This window comes from Lissotriton vulgaris, chromosome 3_1 (assembly GCF_964263255.1).
Source record: "Lissotriton vulgaris chromosome 3_1, aLisVul1.2, whole genome shotgun sequence".
Classification (NCBI taxonomy): Eukaryota; Metazoa; Chordata; class Amphibia; order Caudata; family Salamandridae; genus Lissotriton; species Lissotriton vulgaris.
In genome coordinates this window covers 1,826,737,254-1,826,757,519 of record NC_141689.1, presented here as the reverse complement: position 1 = coordinate 1,826,757,519, position 20,266 = coordinate 1,826,737,254, and the positions used below count along the sequence as shown (strand labels likewise).

Below are 20,266 nucleotides of genomic sequence, written 5' to 3'. Positions count from 1 at the left end.
GATACTTCATACCTCCCCTGCACATACTCGGACCACTCTCCTGTGTTGCTGTCTCTCACCCCGCCGCAAGTAGAACCCACATACCTCTCCTGGCGACTTAATCCACACTCGCTGCTTGTCCCTGTTTTTAAAGATGAGTTAAAGCAGGTGACAACTGACTTTTTCCCCCGCAACGAAGCCTCAGTCCCACAATATTCTACAATATGGGAGGCTTTTAAAGTCAGCATACAAGGAGTCTGTCTGGCTAAAAGTGGTGGAGTACTAAAAGACATCCATAATACACTCTGAAAGTTAGAATTAAACATAAAACAGACAGACGGCCACACAGGCCACGCCTTCTCTGGCGTTGCAGGCTCATCTGCGCAACCTGCTCACAGACTATCAGGAAACTGCGGAGCGAGAATGTAAATTTAGAGGGAAATACCATACGGCTCCCCGTTATGGCGAGGAAGATAGACCGGGGCGGGCCTTGGCCTCTACTATACGACCTCCTCGATTTGCCAATACAGTGCTTGCAATCGAGGATGAGGACAGTTTTACACAAACCAATTCCTCGGACATACTTGCTGCACTCAGAAGGTTTTATAGAACGCTATACTCTACTCACAGGCAGGCCCCTGTAGACTACGATTCCTTTTTTGAAGACACCGCCATAGCCTGGCTGGGCAATGGTCAAAGGGAGATTTTTCTGGCGCACCATGAGGATGAGGAGATCATATCTGCCATCATGCAATTACAGTCGGGAAAGGCTCCAGGACCAGACGGCCTCCCGGCCGAGTTTTATAAAACATATTGGCACCTAATTATCCCGATACTAAGACATGTCTTTGAGAAAGCCCGAGAAACTGCCATTCTTCCCCCCTCCATAAGGGAGGCACTCATAATCTCCCTGCCCAAACCAGGCAAACCCTACACACCTAGATTCATACCGGCCCCTATCCCTTATAAACACTGATGCGAAGATCTTAGCTAAACTCATCGCAAACCGCATTAGCCCTCTCATGCTGGTGTTGGTCCTCTCGGATCAGTCGGGCTTTGTTCCCACTAGAAGTACAGCCCATAACTTGCGGACTTTGTTCGCATTGCTCCACCACATTGACCCGGAAGTTAATGCAGCTGCTATATTCCTGGATGCCACAAAGGCGTTCGACTGCCTGGAATGGGACTACCTCTCCTACGTCTTGGTGCGCATGGGATTTCCGCCCCCTTTTTTGGCATTGATTACCCTCCTGTGTACAGGGTTGCGAGGCACCGTTATGGTGAATGGTGTCAGCTCTTCCTCCTTTTTGCTGGGTAGAGGTACCAGACAGGGATGTCCACTATCCCCTCTCCTTTTTGCCCTAGCAGTGGAACCCCTGGCCGCTAAAATTCAACAACACTATGGCGAGCATGCCTTAATTTACCTGGAAAGACAAATACTAATTTCATTATACGCAGATGACCTCACACTATACCTGCACGACCCGGAGATAAGCCTGAGCCCTATTCTTCGGATATTTATTCTCTTTGGGCAACTAGCGGGAGTCAACATCAATTGGAGCAAATCCCAGATTTATCCCCTTACTACAGCCACTAAAAGGTTCCACCCAGACTTCCCCCTCAGTTGGTGCGATGACAACCTCACTTATTTAGGGATAAGGATCTATTGCAGTCGCAAAGAACTCATGCGAGCTAACTACGGACGGGCGCTGGACTCTATCACTGACAAAATTACAAGATGGGTCGCGATGGCCCTGTCGATTGCTGGCAGAGCGTCTAATATTAAAATGGTTATTTTACCAAAACTCTTATATCTCTTTGTAAATATCCCCAATGCCCCCAGCAGGCAATTCTTCTCAGCGATTACGACTGAACTCATAAAACTCACATGGGGGGAAACAGGCCAGATTGCGAAGGGATGTACTTACTTGCCCGTACAGTGAGGGCGGATTCGCTATTCAGGATATCGAATTCTACTTTAGCTGCGCACAGGCACATTATGCTGCATACTGGATGAAACCCACTCCCTTCATGCCAAATCTCGCAGTGGAAGATGGGTATATGACCCCCAACCCAAACCCTGCCTGTCTCAGCACCCCAGCGGTCTCGCGCCACCTGGCTACCACCACTGTCCAATGCACAGTCAGCGCGTGGCACGACCTTGCTAAAGCTACACAATGCACACTAATGTATTTCCCGCTTCTGCCCCTTCCCGGGCTCCTAGACATCCCGGTCACCAGGGAAGGCGGATGTCGCCAACATCTTCGTAAACTCTCTCTCCACACCTGGGGCCACCTGTATACTGGGGGGACATTCAGCACTAGTGAGGAATTTTTTAAAGCAACAGACTCAACCCCCCTGGACTGTTTTTATTATATAAGGCTCCGCCAAGACATAAAGACCATTACGCCCACCTTTCCCCTGGAGCAGGGGTCTCCAAACCGGTCTTGGAAGGCCGGATCCATTCCAGATTTTTTGGATATCCCCATTGAGATACATGTAGTAATTTTAAAAATCTGGCATGGATCCGGCCCTCCAGGACCGGTTTGGAGACCCCTGCCCTGGAGCCTCCCCTCATGTTTCCACTACATGTGCTACTGCAACAAGACGCCCCCGCACATGTGCTGTCACTTTTATATCGTACGATCCAGAATGGCAGGGAATATGGTCCTTCTTTAGCCCGACAAAGGTGGGAGGAGGAACTATGGTACCCCTCTCACTGAGGAACAGTGGTTGTATTGCTGTAGGCAAACTGGCGATATATCAGCTAGTAGTAGTTTTCGCATCATACATTATAAATACTTGCACCGCCTTTATCATACACCTGCACCGAAGTTGCGAGGTAACGATCGTTGTGATAGCTGCGGGTGCGAAGGGGCAGACTTTGTACATCAACTGTTGTTTTTGCATTTGTCACCCCGAGTGGGACGGGTATGCTAAGACGTGAGTCCTGTGCTCTCCATGCCACTGGAATCAAGCTATCCTGGCTGATGAGGGCTGAAAGGATGCTTGTTTCCAGTCCAGGGAGGATCTGGCTTGGCAGTTCGGGCTGGACTGTTCCCATTGGGCACAGGGTCAAGACTGATTTGCATATGGCTGGGTTCAAACTGGAATGGCATGGTGAGCAAACAAACAATGGATTTAGGCCCAGATCTCTGTACTGGGGTGAATATAGGACATTGTTCTGCATTCTGTCCATCAACTGTTGTTTTTGCATTTGTCACCCCGAGTGGGATGGGTATGCTCAGACGTGAGTCCCGTGCTCTCCATGCCACTGGAATCAAGCTATCCTGGCTGATGATGGCTGAAAGCCTGAAACCGGTCCTAGGATGCTTGTTTCCAGTCCAGGGAGGACCTGGCTTGGCAGTTCGGGCTGAACTGTTCCCATGGGTCACAGGGTCAACTGATTTGCATATGGCTGGGTTCAAACTGCTGGAATGGGATGGTGAGCAAAAAAACATTGGATTTAGGCCCAGATCTCTGTACTGGGGTGAATGTATGACATTGTTCTTCATTCTGTCCATCAACTGTTGTTTTAGACTTTGTACACGTGGCCTAGGACTGTCCGCCCATACAGCGATACTGGGCGGAGGTCCTGACTGCACTTGACCTTATGACGGGCCTTCATGTCTCTACTGATCCCTTAACCGCCCTGTTGGGATACACTGAACCCCTGGCTGTTAAAGTGCGTAGATACGCCTCCCTTGTGCTCCTCCTTGCCAAAAAGAGAGTTGCCTTTAGATGGGGCAGGGGAAGAGCACCGAAATTTAAATACTGGCTTCAAGATGTAATCTATTGCCAAGAGCAACTACACACATATGCAGACCTTCAATCTCCCTCATCACGCCCAAGAAACATCTGGAGCCCTTTACACTCTTACATATTGGAACATACGGCCGAAGTGGATGACACGCCGCCGCAAATAGACACATAACACTCTAATGACGAACCTATTGCCCTCGCCCGCACACTTTCCTACATTGGATGCAATGGGACACCACGTGACGCTACTCTGCACGCTCTTATTGTCTGATTGCTACCAGCACCTTTGTTATGCACCTGATGGTTATTGTGTATTCGTGTATACAATCATTTCCTTTGTTTTTTAATTTTTTACATTTTTTCTAATTGGTCGCATTCAACAGAATCTGATTATAATGCAATTGCTGGCTTTACAACCTCTTATCCCATTAAACACGGCCGGCCCGGAAGGGTTGTAGGCGGCTTGCTGTGTACTCCTTCACCCTGATAAGATATTGCCTGTACACAAATGTTATCGTAATGCCGGCCAAATTGTGGATGTAGGCAGTTTGCTGTTATCTATACTTTTTTTGTTATCAATAAACGTTTTTGAAAAAGAAAAAGAAAATTCCCCCTACCCAATCTCTCAAGCATATTTTCAAGCAATTGAAACAGCCATGCAATTACTCCTGTGGGACGCCGTTCCCCAAGGATCTCCCTGCAGAAACTTATGAGAGGGGGGGTACGATGGAGGAGTGGCACTCCTGGTTTTGCGAATATACTATTAGGTGGCTCAGCTGACTATGGTTAACCATTGGGTGCACTATCCTCAGGATGACGAGGCTTATAAAATGGACCGATATAACATGCAACCAGGAGGATAGTCAAGAGCTATTTATGGGGGCAAAAGAGTGGACTCCTTTCTTGAGCCCACCTTCACTACACTGCAGATTTGGAAAGAGGCGCTCACTTCTCTTGGGTGGAGGTGTAGACTTACACAGATGACACCACTATGGGATTCAGCGCCTTTGGGACTCCTGGCAAAGCAAAACGATTTTAAGAGGTGGGACTAGATAGGCCTCTCGAGATTGGGAGACATGTGGGTTAAGGGAGATGTAAAACCATTTGCAACATTACAAGAATATCAGATAGCACAATCAGAAACCTTCAGATACCTGCAAGTTAGACATGCACTGAGGGAAGTTAGAAGATAGATCATTAGACGATCGTCCGCAGAAGAAGGCGATGTCTTTGATTTATTGTAAACTCCTACCTAACTCTCCAGATCCCTCGCTCACCCTCCATGCCCGCTGGGAGCAGGACCTAGGTCAGAAAGAGGAAGAGGATTGGTTGGAGGTCCTAGCATCACCAAAGGAGATGGCTATCTGCTCAGGGTTTAAGCTGGTACAATTGAAAGTAATCCACAGATCATATATTACCCGTACAACAATGACAGAAATGGGTAGACTTGACTCTCCAAGCTGTACCCTGGGATGCGGGTGGGAGGGCACCTTCCTTAACATAATATGGGATTGTCCAGATATATTGGGAGGAGGTGATCTCCTGCATGCGAGAGGTTCACTCTCTAACGACGCAGAGGTCGATACAGTGGTGTCTCGTCAATAGTTGGAATGAAACCAATCTTACAAGCATAGAATGTCTCTGGATGACACTAGGATTTATAGTAGCTAAATGAAACATAGCTAGATTATGGAGCGCCCCAACAGCTCCTAGGATGAATGAATGGGAAAGCGACATGGATTGGTGCTTAGAGGCTGAAAAAACATATGAGAGTAGGGGCTGCCCAAACAAATAGTCGAAAATTTCAGGGAAATAGAACACACATCGAGGTATGTGATGAGCGCCGATACCCACATCAAAACAACAAAATCAGTCGGTAACCACCTGAAAGATGGGGTCTTGGAGAAGTGACCGATAATGTCTTAAGAACTACATGGTCCTGTAAACATGGATACTATACCTCGGTGCTAGCTCCACAGCATGTAACATGGTACTAAATGTGCACTTATTTTGCTGATTGGCTTTTGTTTTTTTTTTAAATTTGTTTCAATAAAAAGATTTGGGTTTTTTAAATACAGCACAGGTCATAATGGTTGCCTTTGGAATTCAATCTTGTCTGAAGATGCTGTATGCTTATTCAGTAGTCCATTGCTTCACAGCTAGATTCTTGCTACACAAACACTGCTACACATTGTTCAAAAATACTTTAACCATTTGAATAGCCATGGTGATGTCTTTGCAGGCTTGAGAGAACTATGATACCACTACCAGGATGGATGCAGGATGTTCAGGGACAGGCAATTCTATTATGAAATGTAAGATCTGAAAATATGAAAGGGGTTCATAAAAAAGAAAAGAAAAAGAAAAATTTTGTGAGGCTTTTATTGGGGCTTTCTCTACTATGTGGAAAATTCTTGGTCACCAACGATACAAACTTAAAGATTCATGTGGATACTTGAAAGTCTTTCAGTGTCAAAGAAAGAAACTGTAGGGGTGGTCAGAAGAAGGCTATCCTATATGCTGTGTCTGGTTAGTACCAAGTTTTAGAATACATTGATAGGACATTCCTATCAATCAGTGGATTATGTGTTTTCAGGTAAATGTCCCCCACAATTGGCACTACTTTTGTTAAGTTTGAAAATGGCACTGTTACATATTTGCACTTTTGGCGGGGTGACGCTGGCGTTTTGCCTTTTTTGCTGAACCTCATTTTTGGTGGCCATATAACTCTGTGCAATTTACTTCTGCTAACCAGTAGTAAAGTACTTGTGCTCCTCCTTTTAACATGTTGTAATTGATATACACCTGACTGGCATATTTAACTTACCTACGAGTCCATATTATAATGTACAGTGTACCCTGGCCTGCAAGACAAATGTCACTAATGGGCTGCAGCAACTATTGTGCCACCCACAGCAGTAACCCAGCAAACCTATCTGCAGACCTACTATTATCTCCTGGCTAGGCAGTTTTTTAAAATGCCAATTTGGTCTCTCAAAATAAACCTTCTCTGACAAGTCAAACCCTTTATTTTAAATATTAATAAGTCACACCCCTAAGTAGGTCATGATATTTAAAAGTAGGGCATATAAATAATAAATAAATAAATAGGCATGTAAAGGTTTACTGTTCTGCATATTCTTACAGGGAAAAGGCCCAAAAGGTATGTTCACTGTAGCAAGGCTGACTGCTCTATTGGAAAATGCTGGGTTACAATATCATATCTAATTATGCTAACTTTGGTTCCGGAGCAGATAGAAAACAAATGTAAGGACTCTTTTTAATAGCTATTCAAAATCCAGTTTAATGGAAAAATCTAACTTTGTTTAACTGTTAAGATAAAGGTACTTGTAGAAAATGACATTTTCCCTGCCTGAAGTCACTGAACGCCTATCGGCATTTTACTTCGCCACTTCTTCCAACCAGTATTTGGAATGTAAATATGTGTGAACTTGCTCCAAGGACAGGGACAAAATGCCTTGGATGTGGGGAGGTGGTGTTGTGCCCTCAACAGGATGGACTGGAGGCTGGACCCTGGAACTTGGTCAACTTCAAAGAGGTCTAACCTGTCATGAGCAGATGCAGCTAACACCCAGGCCTTCACACTTCTGTAGTCCCCGCAGCTGCACTGGCCCAAATCACAGAGGCCTCTTGTTGACATCGCAGTGTCAACTCCTGCTTGAGTGTCAAGACATGCTTGACAGGTCTGCAGGGGTTTACATATCACACTTAGGAAGCACTTCATGGGGGCAAGAGGCGGATGTCAAAATAATTCTGGTTAATGCGCTGTCTGGTTGCGAATGAACCCTGCTTTGGTCTAACTGACGTCTGTCTCTCAGTTTCTTGGGGGTACAGAGACTGCCTCAAACTGGATTTTGGTGTTCGATGTGGGAGCACACTAGGATTGCCATAGTCCTCTCCCCACGCACACCTCCAAACCTCAGAGCCCAGGTTTAGTGTGGTTAAAGACAGCACCATTTTGAAAATACCCAAAGTGAGTAGGGTTAGCCCCAGCTACGTTTACCCAGTTGGTTAGAGCATGCCCAGGGGTAATTCCCACCCACTAGCTTGTACCAGGCATAAATGTGACATCTCTAGGCACCCGCTTATGAACACTCCTGGACCTAAGGAAGATCAGAAGAGGACTAAACCTGCTGTCTGCATCTTGAAAAAAGCCCTAGCGGACTGGCCTTGCTCTCTCTCCAACACACAGGTCAAAGAAATTAACTCCAAGGGTCATAAGGCTTACTACCTGTTCAAGTTACAGGGATACAACAAGCTACAAGAAGTCGTTCCTGAGGCTGCCCAGCTGATGAGTGGCAAGTGGGCTTGGACTTGACTCAGCCTGACACACGGTGAGTCTCTAAGTGCCTCTCGGAGGTCCTGGGGCTGGGGGCTTTTTAAGTGTACACTTGTGATGAATTGAGATTTAAAGGGCTAAAATATGAAAGTAAAGTCTTTGATCAAGGCAAACCTGGTTAGTGTATCTGAACCGCGTTCCATCGCAGTCAGGGTCAAATTGTACTAGGTCTTAGTCTACCGCGACTGTTGACTATCACTGGCACTTTGTGCATCTTTGGGCTATTTTTACTGAAAACCTTTTTTTTAAATTATACTTCTAGTTGCACCAAATGGATTCCTGTGATTTTTTTTATAAAATATTACATTTTTTCTAATTTTATTAGGGTTTTTATTGCTTTTCATTAGGACTTTATTACTGTTTTGACACTGCGAAAATACTTTGCACACTGCCTCCAAGTTAAGTCGATTTGCTCTGTTGCATCATTACCAAGGGGGTGAGCTTAGGTTTATTAAATGAATTTAGGGGTTCATCCTGACATGGGTTGTGATTTTTACTTGAGGTGGGTACTTAACCTTCCTCAACTAATAACCTAGTTTCTTACAGTGACCACCATCTCTCAATAATCCAACAAACAGCGCAACTGGATTTGGTGCAAGACATTAAACAAGTCTGAGGTAAATACCAGGGAAAAAATCATCAGGCAGAGCTACATTTTTGCTATAAAGATGTCTTTGTTTGTAACTGTGCAAATTACAGCATGCATGCATGCTGTTTTAGCAGCAGAACACTGCTTTGTGTTGGAGGAGATTATTTATACATTTGCAAGTATACATCCTCTTTTATACCTCTCCAAAATCACAGAGAATTTCCTTTTAAATGAACAGTTTTACTGAATCAGATTAATCAGTCAATTCTTAAACAACATCTGTGATTACAGAGGATATCACAAGAGATGGCTAAGCTTATTATCTGCAAAAAACATGTATTTCAGACTATGACGCTTTGCATTTAATGTAAGGTACACTTAATATAATTTCAAAATCTTGCTGTAGATTAAATAATGTAGTCCTATATGACAAAAGTAAAAATGTAATCGCAAATAGAAATGTTGAGCATAACTTCACAACAAATAGAAAAAATATAAATCTGAATTCCTGAATAATTTCCTAAATACGTTAAAAGAATATTCAGTAAATCTTATGAAATCTGGGTTCTGAAGCAGGCTAAGGCAAAAGGCAAAAACCATTTTGAAACCAAGAAGGAAAAGACCTATACATTAATGGTTGACACTTCAGTGGTGAAATATAAATTCGGCTAAGGTTGTGAAATAGGTAGGAATACACAAAATGTGCTTTTCAGTCTCAAAATACATAGCTCACTGTATACTTTAATAAGGGTCAGTTTTAATATAATCATCCGTACGCACCTATACATCTTTCATCATCTGTTTCAGCATCACCAATAAATTCAAATTTAAATTCTTGAAGCGAGTGGGCAAACCGCCTTTGCGCAGCAGATAGATCTGTAAAGAAAAAAGTGAAAGTTGTATCCAATGCTACTATTAGTCATATATATAATCACTTCTAATAACAGAATGTAAGAACTGATATGGTGTGAAAAGGGAACATTTGTCTTGATTCCAGGAGAAGCGCTCGTTGTCTCTTACAACAGCACTCAATACTACAAATGTGCTAAACGAACCAAGGCTCTTGGTTTTAAAGCAACACAATTCCATAAGCACCTCTGGTTTTCCTTACAACATTAGTCCTGAAACCAGCCTAACTCATTTCCACTTTCATGAATAATTTACGGTTTTGCACGCTGATAAAATGAATGTGGCAGTTTTTTAATGATGCCTCAATACTGTTATAATTAGAGACTATACTCAAATTAAAAGTAAATCCTATAGCTTGACATAACCTATAGTCACATTTGGCTTCATCGTTGAGCATAATACAGTCACCGTCCTTATTCATGCAGCACAGTTTTATTGTAATTTTAGAGTATTTCTATGCATGAAGATTATTTATGCCAGCTAGTTGCTGCCTGATTTGCAGTGTTTCCCTGAAATAGAAGATGTTTTAACCCCTTGCGTGCGGGGCGTATTCCCCGCCTGTGTTGACTCCGCCTTGCGCGGGCGGAGTCATGACGGAACGGTTCCGTCATCAGCACAGCTCAACCGACGCTGATGACGGAACCGTTCCGTCATCAGCATGGAAGGGGTTAATATAGTAAAAATACAGAAACAAGCAGTGACGAATAGTAACAGAAATAGTGATTGCCCTTGGCAAGCAGCTACCATTTTATATAGACGGAAGAGGTGTGGCGCTGCTGCTAGGGCGACTGACTCTGGAATCTGGGGACCACGGTTGGATCCCCGGCACTGGCGGCAGATTAGCCCAGCACCATGTGACTCTAGGCAATAGCTTGCTTAATCTTCCCGACGGCCCCCAGCGACTAGAGACCCTTACAGGTGATTGTACGCTTTACAAATGTGGGTTATTATTATTATTATTATTATTATAAAAAGTCATGGTATTTCTACTTGATGGAAAGAGGAGCTGGTTATCCTCCCACATGAAGGCCCTCGAATGAAATAAAGAAGACCAAAATAGGAGGACGTTCCACAAAATAGTGCAACACTTAGAATGTTTTTCAGGCCTATGTCTCAACCCAGAAATTTGGCATAATGGCCACAAAGATAGTTATTTATGAAGGTAACTTTAATGACAGATGATGCACACAGATTCAAAATTATGCCCCATTTGGGTGGTTCAAAATATGATAGATATCTATACTGACCATATTATATAAGGAGTAGGGTAGGAACATACTTGCCAGTATTCGAATAATAGCAACCACTGGAACCAAAAAATTAACCCTTTGAGCCATCACTTCAAAACACATAAGGCTATCATATAACGTCTTCTTTGGGGTTCTGGAAGTGCTCCCTTAGCCAAGGAGATCATAGAAGAGAATTTGTTATGTGAAACAGAACAGAAGGTTAATGTTGAAACACTGAAAAGCCTGAACCATATCCAATGGACGAGGGGTTAACTTTCTGCTCTAGAATTCTACATGAATGATCGTAGGTCTCACATGTCAACCATTACGGCGCAAGGAAGATCAGGTTGGAATGCTTCTTGTGAAGCAGAACCTTTTCACCCAACTTGGCTAAGTTTGCGTTGGATCCTCTATATGGAAACTCAAAACCAAAAATCTCCAACTAAGCAGCAATACTTTATACAGCACAGGTGGCCTTCAAGTGGGGATTCAGATTGTTGCAGGAAACATGATTTGAGGGGCAAAATGTATTTTGGTCTAGTTGTGGGTGGCATATTAACTCAGTTCTATTGAAAATATAGAAGAGAGAGGCATCTGGAAACAAGTTCTCTAGCAATGATTCTATGAAATCTTCCATTCTCCCCATTGAGGTGGTCTCTTGGAAACCCAGAATGTACAGGGTGTTACGACATGACCTGCCCTACAAGTCTTCATTTTTTTGCCTTGATGGGAGCTGGATGATTTTTAAAGTTTACAATGGCTTGTCTAAATTGCTAGTCACACGTTACATGTGCATGACTCTCTGTTCTTTTGTATTTATATGGACACCCTGCTTGTCCATGCATTCTTTCATATAGTTCATAGGATCTGACATGGTGTCTATTTTGGCATCAATGGTTCAGAGGCTCTACGTCATATTTGTCACAAATGCTCACAAATCTTGGCCTGGTGTGGGTCTGCATTCAGGGTTTGCCCTGTCCCATTCTTTAATGCCCACACATCATAGAGACTCAGACTTTACCACCTTTTAAAAAAAATACATTACCTTTACTATTCTCCTACCCATCTACTTTCTCCTCCATCCTCTATATCCTCCCTTGCTTCCGTCTTACCTTTTTAGGGCTCACGCCCTGCGTACTACTGCACAGCAGTGCTCGAGCAGGCGAGAGTCCTTTTGTCCGTGGTTCAGCAATGAACCCTGGAATTGCACACGCTTGTGCATGTGTTTTTAGTTTTGTGGCCTGCTATTGGCCTTTCCCTACGTGTTCGTTTTTAAAAAAGCACACAATAGGCCAAAGGCGGGCGCATTGCTCCGCCCATGGCCTATTGGTGTCTATTACGCGCATTCCTGCCATATGGTTTCAATTATCGTGCCCAGACACGGGCACGATAATTGAAACCATATGGCACGTGCGAGCACCACACGCGGCTTTGTTTCTCCTCACCTCGATCACTTTCAGTTTCGCAATTGCCTTCCTCCTCCCTCCCTACTCCCCACTCCCCTTTGGTCTCCTCACCTCCATCCCCTCCTCATCTGGTATTGGCTCAAGCTGGGCCAATTGCACCACTATGCCCCGGCTTCAGTATGCGATGAAAGTCCCAGTTCAGGGACCTGTTCGTGCTTGGCAATACCGACCTCCGACGGGGGCCCCCACCACAGTCCACACTCGCGGCCAGTAGACTGCACTCACACCGCCACTGCCCGGGTCACACAGTGTTCTCTGCTGCCTCTTTCCCTCTTCTGCACATCGACTGGAGGAGGAGGGAGGATATCAATTTTGAAGCACATCCAGGCAGACAATCAGACTCCAGTCCCCGGCAGCCCAGCTGGTGCACCGCAGACGTAGATTACAAGGAACGCAACTGTTGCATTCCTTGCAATGCCGGTCCCCCGCTGCAGGTATGTGTGTTTGAATTTGCTGGCAGGCAGAACTCAGAAATAAAGGCTTACCCGCTTGGCAGAGGCAGTCCCACGGCCGACAAGATCACTCTCCAAGCTCGCTCATGTCGTTGTCAGTGAAAGCCACCTCTCCACCTCTATACTCGCGCTGCCTCCATGCCCTGCCCCCAAATCTCAGTCACTGGTGGGGTCTGGATCGCTGCACCAGGCCCGTCCCACGCTGCGACTGCAGGGCCGATGCTGCTCACTTCTCTGCAGCCGGGGACATCTGGAGCCTCGGCCAGGCCGTCTCCACTCCGCCTCAGCCGATCCTCCTCAGCAGGGCCTCCCCCCTGGCCGGGATCTTTTTCTGATGCAGGCCGACACTTTCCACGCCACTCTGGAGAAGAGGGGGAAAACTCCCTGGGACTCGCCCTCATGCCTCAAAGATCTCGGTCCCAGTTGCCGTGGAGGTGGTCGTCGAGCCTCCACTGTGCTTCCCTTTGATTCACCACTGCGACACAGACCTCAGCCTCGTTTCGGGCCTAACTAGGCCCTGTGCCCATCTCAGTCAGTTTTGCATTTCTCGATCAGGCGGGCAAAATTTCAGGTTCACCATAGATTTGTATTAATACAGTGTTCTTGGCTGGTGATCTGGTCCGTATTTCAAATGAAGGCAGCCCTATGTTTCCAAGCTATCTCTGAAAGGGACAAGAGGTGGTACACCACCATGTAGTGGTTGCCAGACCACTGTAGATGTGCCCGACCCCCTGGCCTACGTCTGGGGGCCCTGTGCCGGGGTTAGGGGGTAGATTGTGCCACTAGTCCCAGGTGAGTCCGGGACAGGATGGGGAGGGCTGCGCATGCAGACCTTTGTAGATTGGAGGCACTCTCTGCAGCAGTGGCTTACAAGGAGAGCCTTCTGTGTCCCTAGACCAGCACGTGTACCATGACTCGCTAATTCCCCATCCCCTAGCGTAATCCAGGCATAATCATGGGGTGGGGGGGTTTATGAGCAGGCCAGACAGCTCCCAGCCCAACGGGGTGGCAGACGGTGAAATGGAGGGGGGGGCGGAGGGTGATAGTTGGACGGCTAATGATGAGGATAGTAGGCCTTCGCTGCTCCCCATGCCTGAAGATCACGGTGTTATTTTAGTTCTGCCCTCAGTGGAGGGGCCAGCCTTCTCCTAGCCCCCTACCTTGGAGACTCTGATGTTCTTCTTTATGTCTTAATGGCAAAGGGCATCGGGCAGCAGGAGCCAGCGTGTGGTGTGAGAAGTGCTGCTCTCGCTACTACACATGTGGATCGGGGCTAAGATATAGAATGCGTCGTCATCTAGGTCAGATGGAACAGGAGGGGGAAAAGGCAGATGCCCCGCTCAACAGCCAGGCCACCTGTGTCCCTCGGAGCGCCATGTTAGTAGGCCTCTATGGTAGGTTTGAGCTGGATTTGCAGGCACTCTGGCAACATGTTAGGCCCATACCGCCCACTCCCTCAAAACACAGGGGCGCTGATGAATCAAGGGAGGATGTCGGACCACTGGGTGCAAGTTGGGCTCCCCCAGCAAAGGTACTTACTGCGAAACAAATAGATGTGGGAAGAGACAGGCACTGGATCTTTTAGAAGAGGATGAGGGGACAGACGGCGCAGCCCCCAGCCTTTGCGATCCGTTCAGTGTACCCAGGAGTCTTTCCAGCCTCATGGGGGGTGTGATGTTGGCCGTGTTGAGGGATGTTACTCTGCCACGTCTGCCGGGGTGCGATGGGTGGTAATGTCGGCGTGTAGGTCTGGGAGGCTAGGCACTGGTTGGCCCCCACCCCACCACATGATGCGCGGGCCCGGTGGGCCTTTCAGGCCTCAATAAGCAGCTCCAGCAATTGCTCACAACGGGTGGCAGACAGCTGTGCCAGCCCGATGGTGCGCCTACGATGTCTGGTTGCAGACCCAGGATGGCCACGTGGACAAGGTGTCCTCTTTCGTAGTAGTGCCCACAATCAGCCCGGGCCGCGGAATCTGCCAAGCCTTGTCCGCAGTTTCGGGGTGCCAGTCCAGGCCACATAGGAGCAGCTAGTCACTGAAGGGCACAATGGGTGAATCGTTGCGCCATCGGCCCAGGCAAAAGGCTCAAACGATGCCGGGGTGGGGGTCGGTAAAATGTGGGCTGTCTGTGTAAGGGTAGGTACTGCCAGGATCAGTACGGACAATGGCAGATCATGGGTCTTGGTGTAGAGCAGTTCTAAAACACATCTAACATCTTTCCATAGCTGACCACGCCCCCACTGCCAGACTCATTTGAGTTGTCTGCGCAAGTGTGATTAAGTGGTCAACAACACACAACCACACACAACCACACACACAACCATCACACACACAACCTTATCCACACACACAACCACACACACACAACCACGAGCACACACACAACCACACACAACACACACCATCACTCACACAACCACACACACACAACCACAAACACAACAACACACACAACCACACACACACTGTCAGTGCACACTTTCACCAGGCACAGACACCACCAGCCGTCAGTGCACGCTACCACCAGGCACACACCACCAGCCATCAGTGCACGCTTTCACCAGGCACACACACACACCACCAGCCATCAGTGCACGCTTTCACCAGGCACACACTCACACCACCAGCCATCAGTGCACGCTTTCACCAGGCACATACACACCCCCAGCCGTCAGTGCACGCTTTCACCAGGCACACACACACTACCAGCCATCAGTGCACACTTTCACCAGGCACACACCACCAGCTGTGAGTGCACGCTTTCACCAGGCACACACCACCAGCTGTGAGTGCACGCTTTCACCAGGCACACACCACCAGCGGTCAGTGCATGCTTCCACCATCCACACACCAGCAGCTCGCAGTGCACACTTGCACCAGGCACACACACCACCAGTCATCAGTGCAAAATATCTACAGGCACACACACCAACAGCCATCAGTGCACACATCAATTGTTAACACAGCCACAATTAACTATTGTAGCAATCGCAGTATGGCGAACTTTACTTTTAAACATATTCATCTAAAGCACAGCATGCCACCATTGCTACAAAAATAAATACAAATTTTTTTGGCCTACAATTTATAGACTTTTGTTGCAATTGGTGTTGCAATATTTAGCACTGCCAATAGCTCAAACGTAATTAATGCGAGACCTATTGCATTGCAAATGCTTGTCCATGATGACATACACTTTTTTCAGAAAAATATACTATTTGTTGTGGAAAATGTATTTTTTCATTTTGGCATTTCTACAACAAGCACTTTGCCAACCTGATTTTGTCAGACTATCTTCATGTTGGACAATCGTCAAAATTACAGTATTCCGCTAGTCATTTTGTTACTGAACTAGACACTTAATAATTCTCTACTAATCATATAATCATACAAAACCAATGGATGAAAAACCCAGAAATAGAAGAAAAACATCCCATTTAACAAAGTGCTTCAACGCCATACTAATGGTAGAAAGAGCTATAAAAAATGAGGACAGTGTAACATATTTTTAGAACAAATGTTAGTTTACCAACTATGTAGTGAGTTCAATGCAATAAAAAAACAATTGGATCGAATCCCGAGTAGAGCCACCATAAGCCGCAACCAGAGGCGGCTCCTCCGGCAATGGCGGAGAAACGTCGGCCCACAGGCCCAGATCCAGCAGCAGAAAAATAAAACGATATCTTACTATTGTTTTATTATTTATCTGCTGGTTCTGATCCAGTGTGTGCAGGGAGGGGTTGGCCGGGCCATGGGAGGGAAGAGGAGTGGTATGTGCAGTTGTGAGGCACATTTCAGTTTGGCCATCCGTTATAGGCCGTCAAAACTGAAACGTGCACATTGCTATTTCCAACCCAGCTGTATTGTACAGCCGGGTTGGAGAAACAGCACAGACTCCATGTGCCTTAGGAAGTGTCTTCTCAGCCCACTCATGCCAGTCCCCACGCTGCACTCATGCTTGAGAGCAGCGCGGGGATTGGATGGGGAGTCTATGGTGCTGCCTCAGGGACTGCTGGGAGCAGCAAAACAGAGAAGCAGTGAGAGGTGAGGCGGCTGTCATCATGAGTTCAGTTCTTTGTTTTTATGAATCCCCTGTACTCTCCTTCCTCCCTGTGCTCCCCCACGCTCCCTCGCACCCACACCACCCGCCCCCTCACTTTTAAATGATATTGCCCACCACTGGCAGCAACAGATTTTGACTAGGCCCGATCTCAATAGAAATGACGCAAGCAGAAACAGCCTCTGTGGGCCTCACTGTGTGAAAATACAATCAATAAAAAACGTTGTGTACAGAGTGGTAAACAAATTACCCTTACACTTTGAAATCACCTTTGATATAATTAAGTAGTCCACAACTTAAACATGTAAGAAAAACACTTGTGATATCTCCACAAACATTATGCTCACAAAGAGGTAGAGGAATGATGATTATGAAATCAAACCCCTACCAAAAAGTGACTAAAAAAGTAATAGATACAAGTCCAAACCGAGTTATGAAGTTCTCTCCATCATGAACAATATAAAGATACTTTTGCAACACAAAGATGATGGACGGAATGGAACATTGTCAAACATTCACACCCAGTCAATTCTAGTTCAGCATTCCGTCCATCATCTTTTTGTGTTGCTATTGTTGCCCTAAGTGGCATGGGTGTGCCCAGTTGTAGGTCCTGTGCGTGTTATGCGACTGGATGGAAGCTAGCCTGGCTGATGAAGGGTGACACCCTGAAGCTGGTCCCGGGATGCTCGTTTTCTGGTCCAGGGAGGACCAGTCCAGGCAGTTCAGGCTGAACTGTTCCCATGGGGAGCCAGGGTCAAGACTGATTTGCATATGGCTGGGTCAAAACTGGGGTGGCATGGTGACCAATTATATTATGAATTTAAACCAGATCTGTGACAGGCCTTGAGTGGTTTACAATGTTAAGCATTCCGTCCATCATCTTTTTGACTTGCAATAAAAAAGATACCCCCAAATCAGAATCAAGCTGCACCTGCGAATAATCCGCATAAAAGTGCACTCACGAGTGGAATGCAAATGCTTCAATCAATCGGAATTCTTGACATTTACTCTGGGTGAGTTCTATCCTTCAGTCAGCATGAAATAAGGTTTACAAACGCAATGTAAATTTCTCCCTCTGGCATTTCCACACAAGTTTCCTCAAAACCATCAATGTTCAATCACAGTCAAGATTATCTGTCCCAGTAATCATCATTCATTCATACTTTCGTGAAATTGCACCAGTTAGTTCTGAAAGAACGAGGTGGTGTCTTGGGTTAAGCCGGGCCCAGCCCTCGCATGGATAGTGTCTGCTGTGGGCTTCCAGTTACTTGGTCACATTTGCAGAGGTGAGGGTGCAAGATGTTTACATCACTGGTCAATTTCAGGGGCTTGAGAAGGAAGTGGCAGCATGGACAGTTTAGCATCCTTTACTTTTTAAGTGTGTGAAGATACATTTTATTTGCCAAGTTGCTTTTGCATGTAGGCCATCATTCTTGTTCTAGTAGACCAAAGTGCATCCCACCACTAACTCCGTGCATGGATCCCACCATCCCACCCCCTGTGAGCTTAAGGAAGCACAACCCACAGTACCCAGTCAACTGTGTTGCATCCCCACTGCCCTCCCCTGCGGGGAATGACATTTCCCACTTCAAATACATTGTTCTCGAGATGAATAGGCCTTGGGAGACCACTTCCCTGGTTGCGTGCCCAATGGTTGGCACTTAACATTTACAGGAAAATTAAAGGTAGGCCACAGCTGTAACCCCCTATATAAATGTCAAAGCACCCTGCAACCCATCAATCAATTAAAAAGAAAGACCCTTATTAATGCCTGATGCTCCCCCTCTTGGCATTTCAAATGTCTATATGGTGAGCACTGCACATAAACGCTAAAAAACAACATATGGCAACCAGAAATTACATGATAGGAGCAGGGTAAATTTGCACTAAAATCCCTTACCGGAAAATATTACAAGCAATAATGCACAATCGAGATCACTATCAAACTAGGTGCATTAAGTAGCACAAAAGACAAAACATAATAAACTTTTATTGTAACCGTCAGGGTTTCTACTCTGCCTTTCACTGTTGAATAGAAAACAGAACAAAGCATTGCCAAACCTATTTAATTTTTTTATATTTTAAAAAGCAGATCTTCAGAGCACTGCTGCACACCTTCAGCCACACTTATTGGCATTTTGAGGGGTGAAAATCAGATAGGAGATCATGGCTCTTGAAATGGAAGTTGCAGTTAGACATTCTTGGACGGAGGGGTTCTGTACAGTCTTTGCAAGTCTTGTGGCAGGGCATGGAATGGGTGAAGTAACCCAATAGAAATAAAATAATATCTCTACTGACTGACTGTTCGGGAAAATCAACAAGAGCAACAAACTATATTTTTTTCTACTTTGCTGCTCCACTTTCTCTGATCAGCTGGAGGTTACATCAGTAGACACGATAAAGGGAACAATGCAACAACACGCTGTAGTTGCTGTGTTCCTAGCACACGGTCCCGCAATGTCTTCAACACTTGTCAAAATTTACATATAGAAAAGACAAGCACTTCACCCGCCCCATGCTCCTCCTAGTTACAAGTAGAAGTAAAGCAGAAGACCCAACTTGTTCATAAAGGGCCTGGGCCGCCTGCTAATTTCTAACCTTCTAATATGCTTTCTGAATTTTAAAGCTGCTGTTTTTGTCCTCTGGCAGAATTATATGCCCCCTCTCCATGAAGCATGTTGCTCAATCTGGCAAATGTAAGAAACATTGGTTGAGGATGGTAATCTTAACCCCTTAACTGCTGGGCCCTTTTCCTTCCTAGGGCTGAGCTCTTTTGTGGCTATTTGGGGTAGTTTGTGCTTATGAGTCCATAACTGTACGCCACATAAGGTATCCACACCAAATGAACATCCTTTTTTCCTAGCATTCTGGGGATTCTAAAGGTACCAGGGTTCAAGGATTCTCCTGGAGGGAACCAAGAAAATAGCCAAAATATAGCTAAATTTTGAGTTTTGGGAAAAAATAGGAAAAAAGAACTCTGGATAAAAGTGTCTGTTTTGTTTCATTTAAACGGTATCAACAAACAGTTTGCTTTGCTAAAGTCACCATCTTCCTAGCTTTCAGGAACATGCAGAGCTGAATACAAAAAGAACGCGTTTTTTACCACAGTTTTGGCATTTTTCAAAGAAGCAGACCATCTTTCTTATTTTTTGTAATTTCAACCTACGTCCAGTTTGTGGTGGAAACCAGTGTGAAAGCCATGGGTAAGCCAGAAAAGCTACATATTTCTGAAAACTGAACACTAAATACAGCCAGGGATCATATGTATAGATAGATCCCGCAAGGTTTTCCCAAAGAAACTAGATGTTGAAATGAAGAAAAATTGAAAACGAGTAGGGAAAACCAGCAGTTTGTGACAATGTTTTAATCTGTAACTTTCTGTCTGGATGGGCAATTTATGAAACCAATGTACCATTAATGTACCTATGTTTACTAGACCCTTTTGGTTGTGGGTAAATA

At 45.6% G+C, this 20,266-nt stretch overlaps 1 protein-coding gene across 3 annotated transcripts in view; it reads right to left on the bottom strand.

Moving 5' to 3' along the window:
* The window catches only part of ARHGAP10 (Rho GTPase activating protein 10), a 1,108,509-nt gene that overhangs the window by 824,464 nt on the left and 263,779 nt on the right, over window positions 1–20,266 (bottom strand). For all 3 annotated transcript variants that reach the window (XM_086962271.1, XM_086962272.1, XM_086962274.1), the window contains exon 2: window positions 9,471–9,566. In XM_086962271.1, the coding sequence (XP_086818397.1) occupies window positions 9,471–9,566 (96 nt within the window). The remainder of the gene's footprint in view (window positions 1–9,470; window positions 9,567–20,266) is intronic.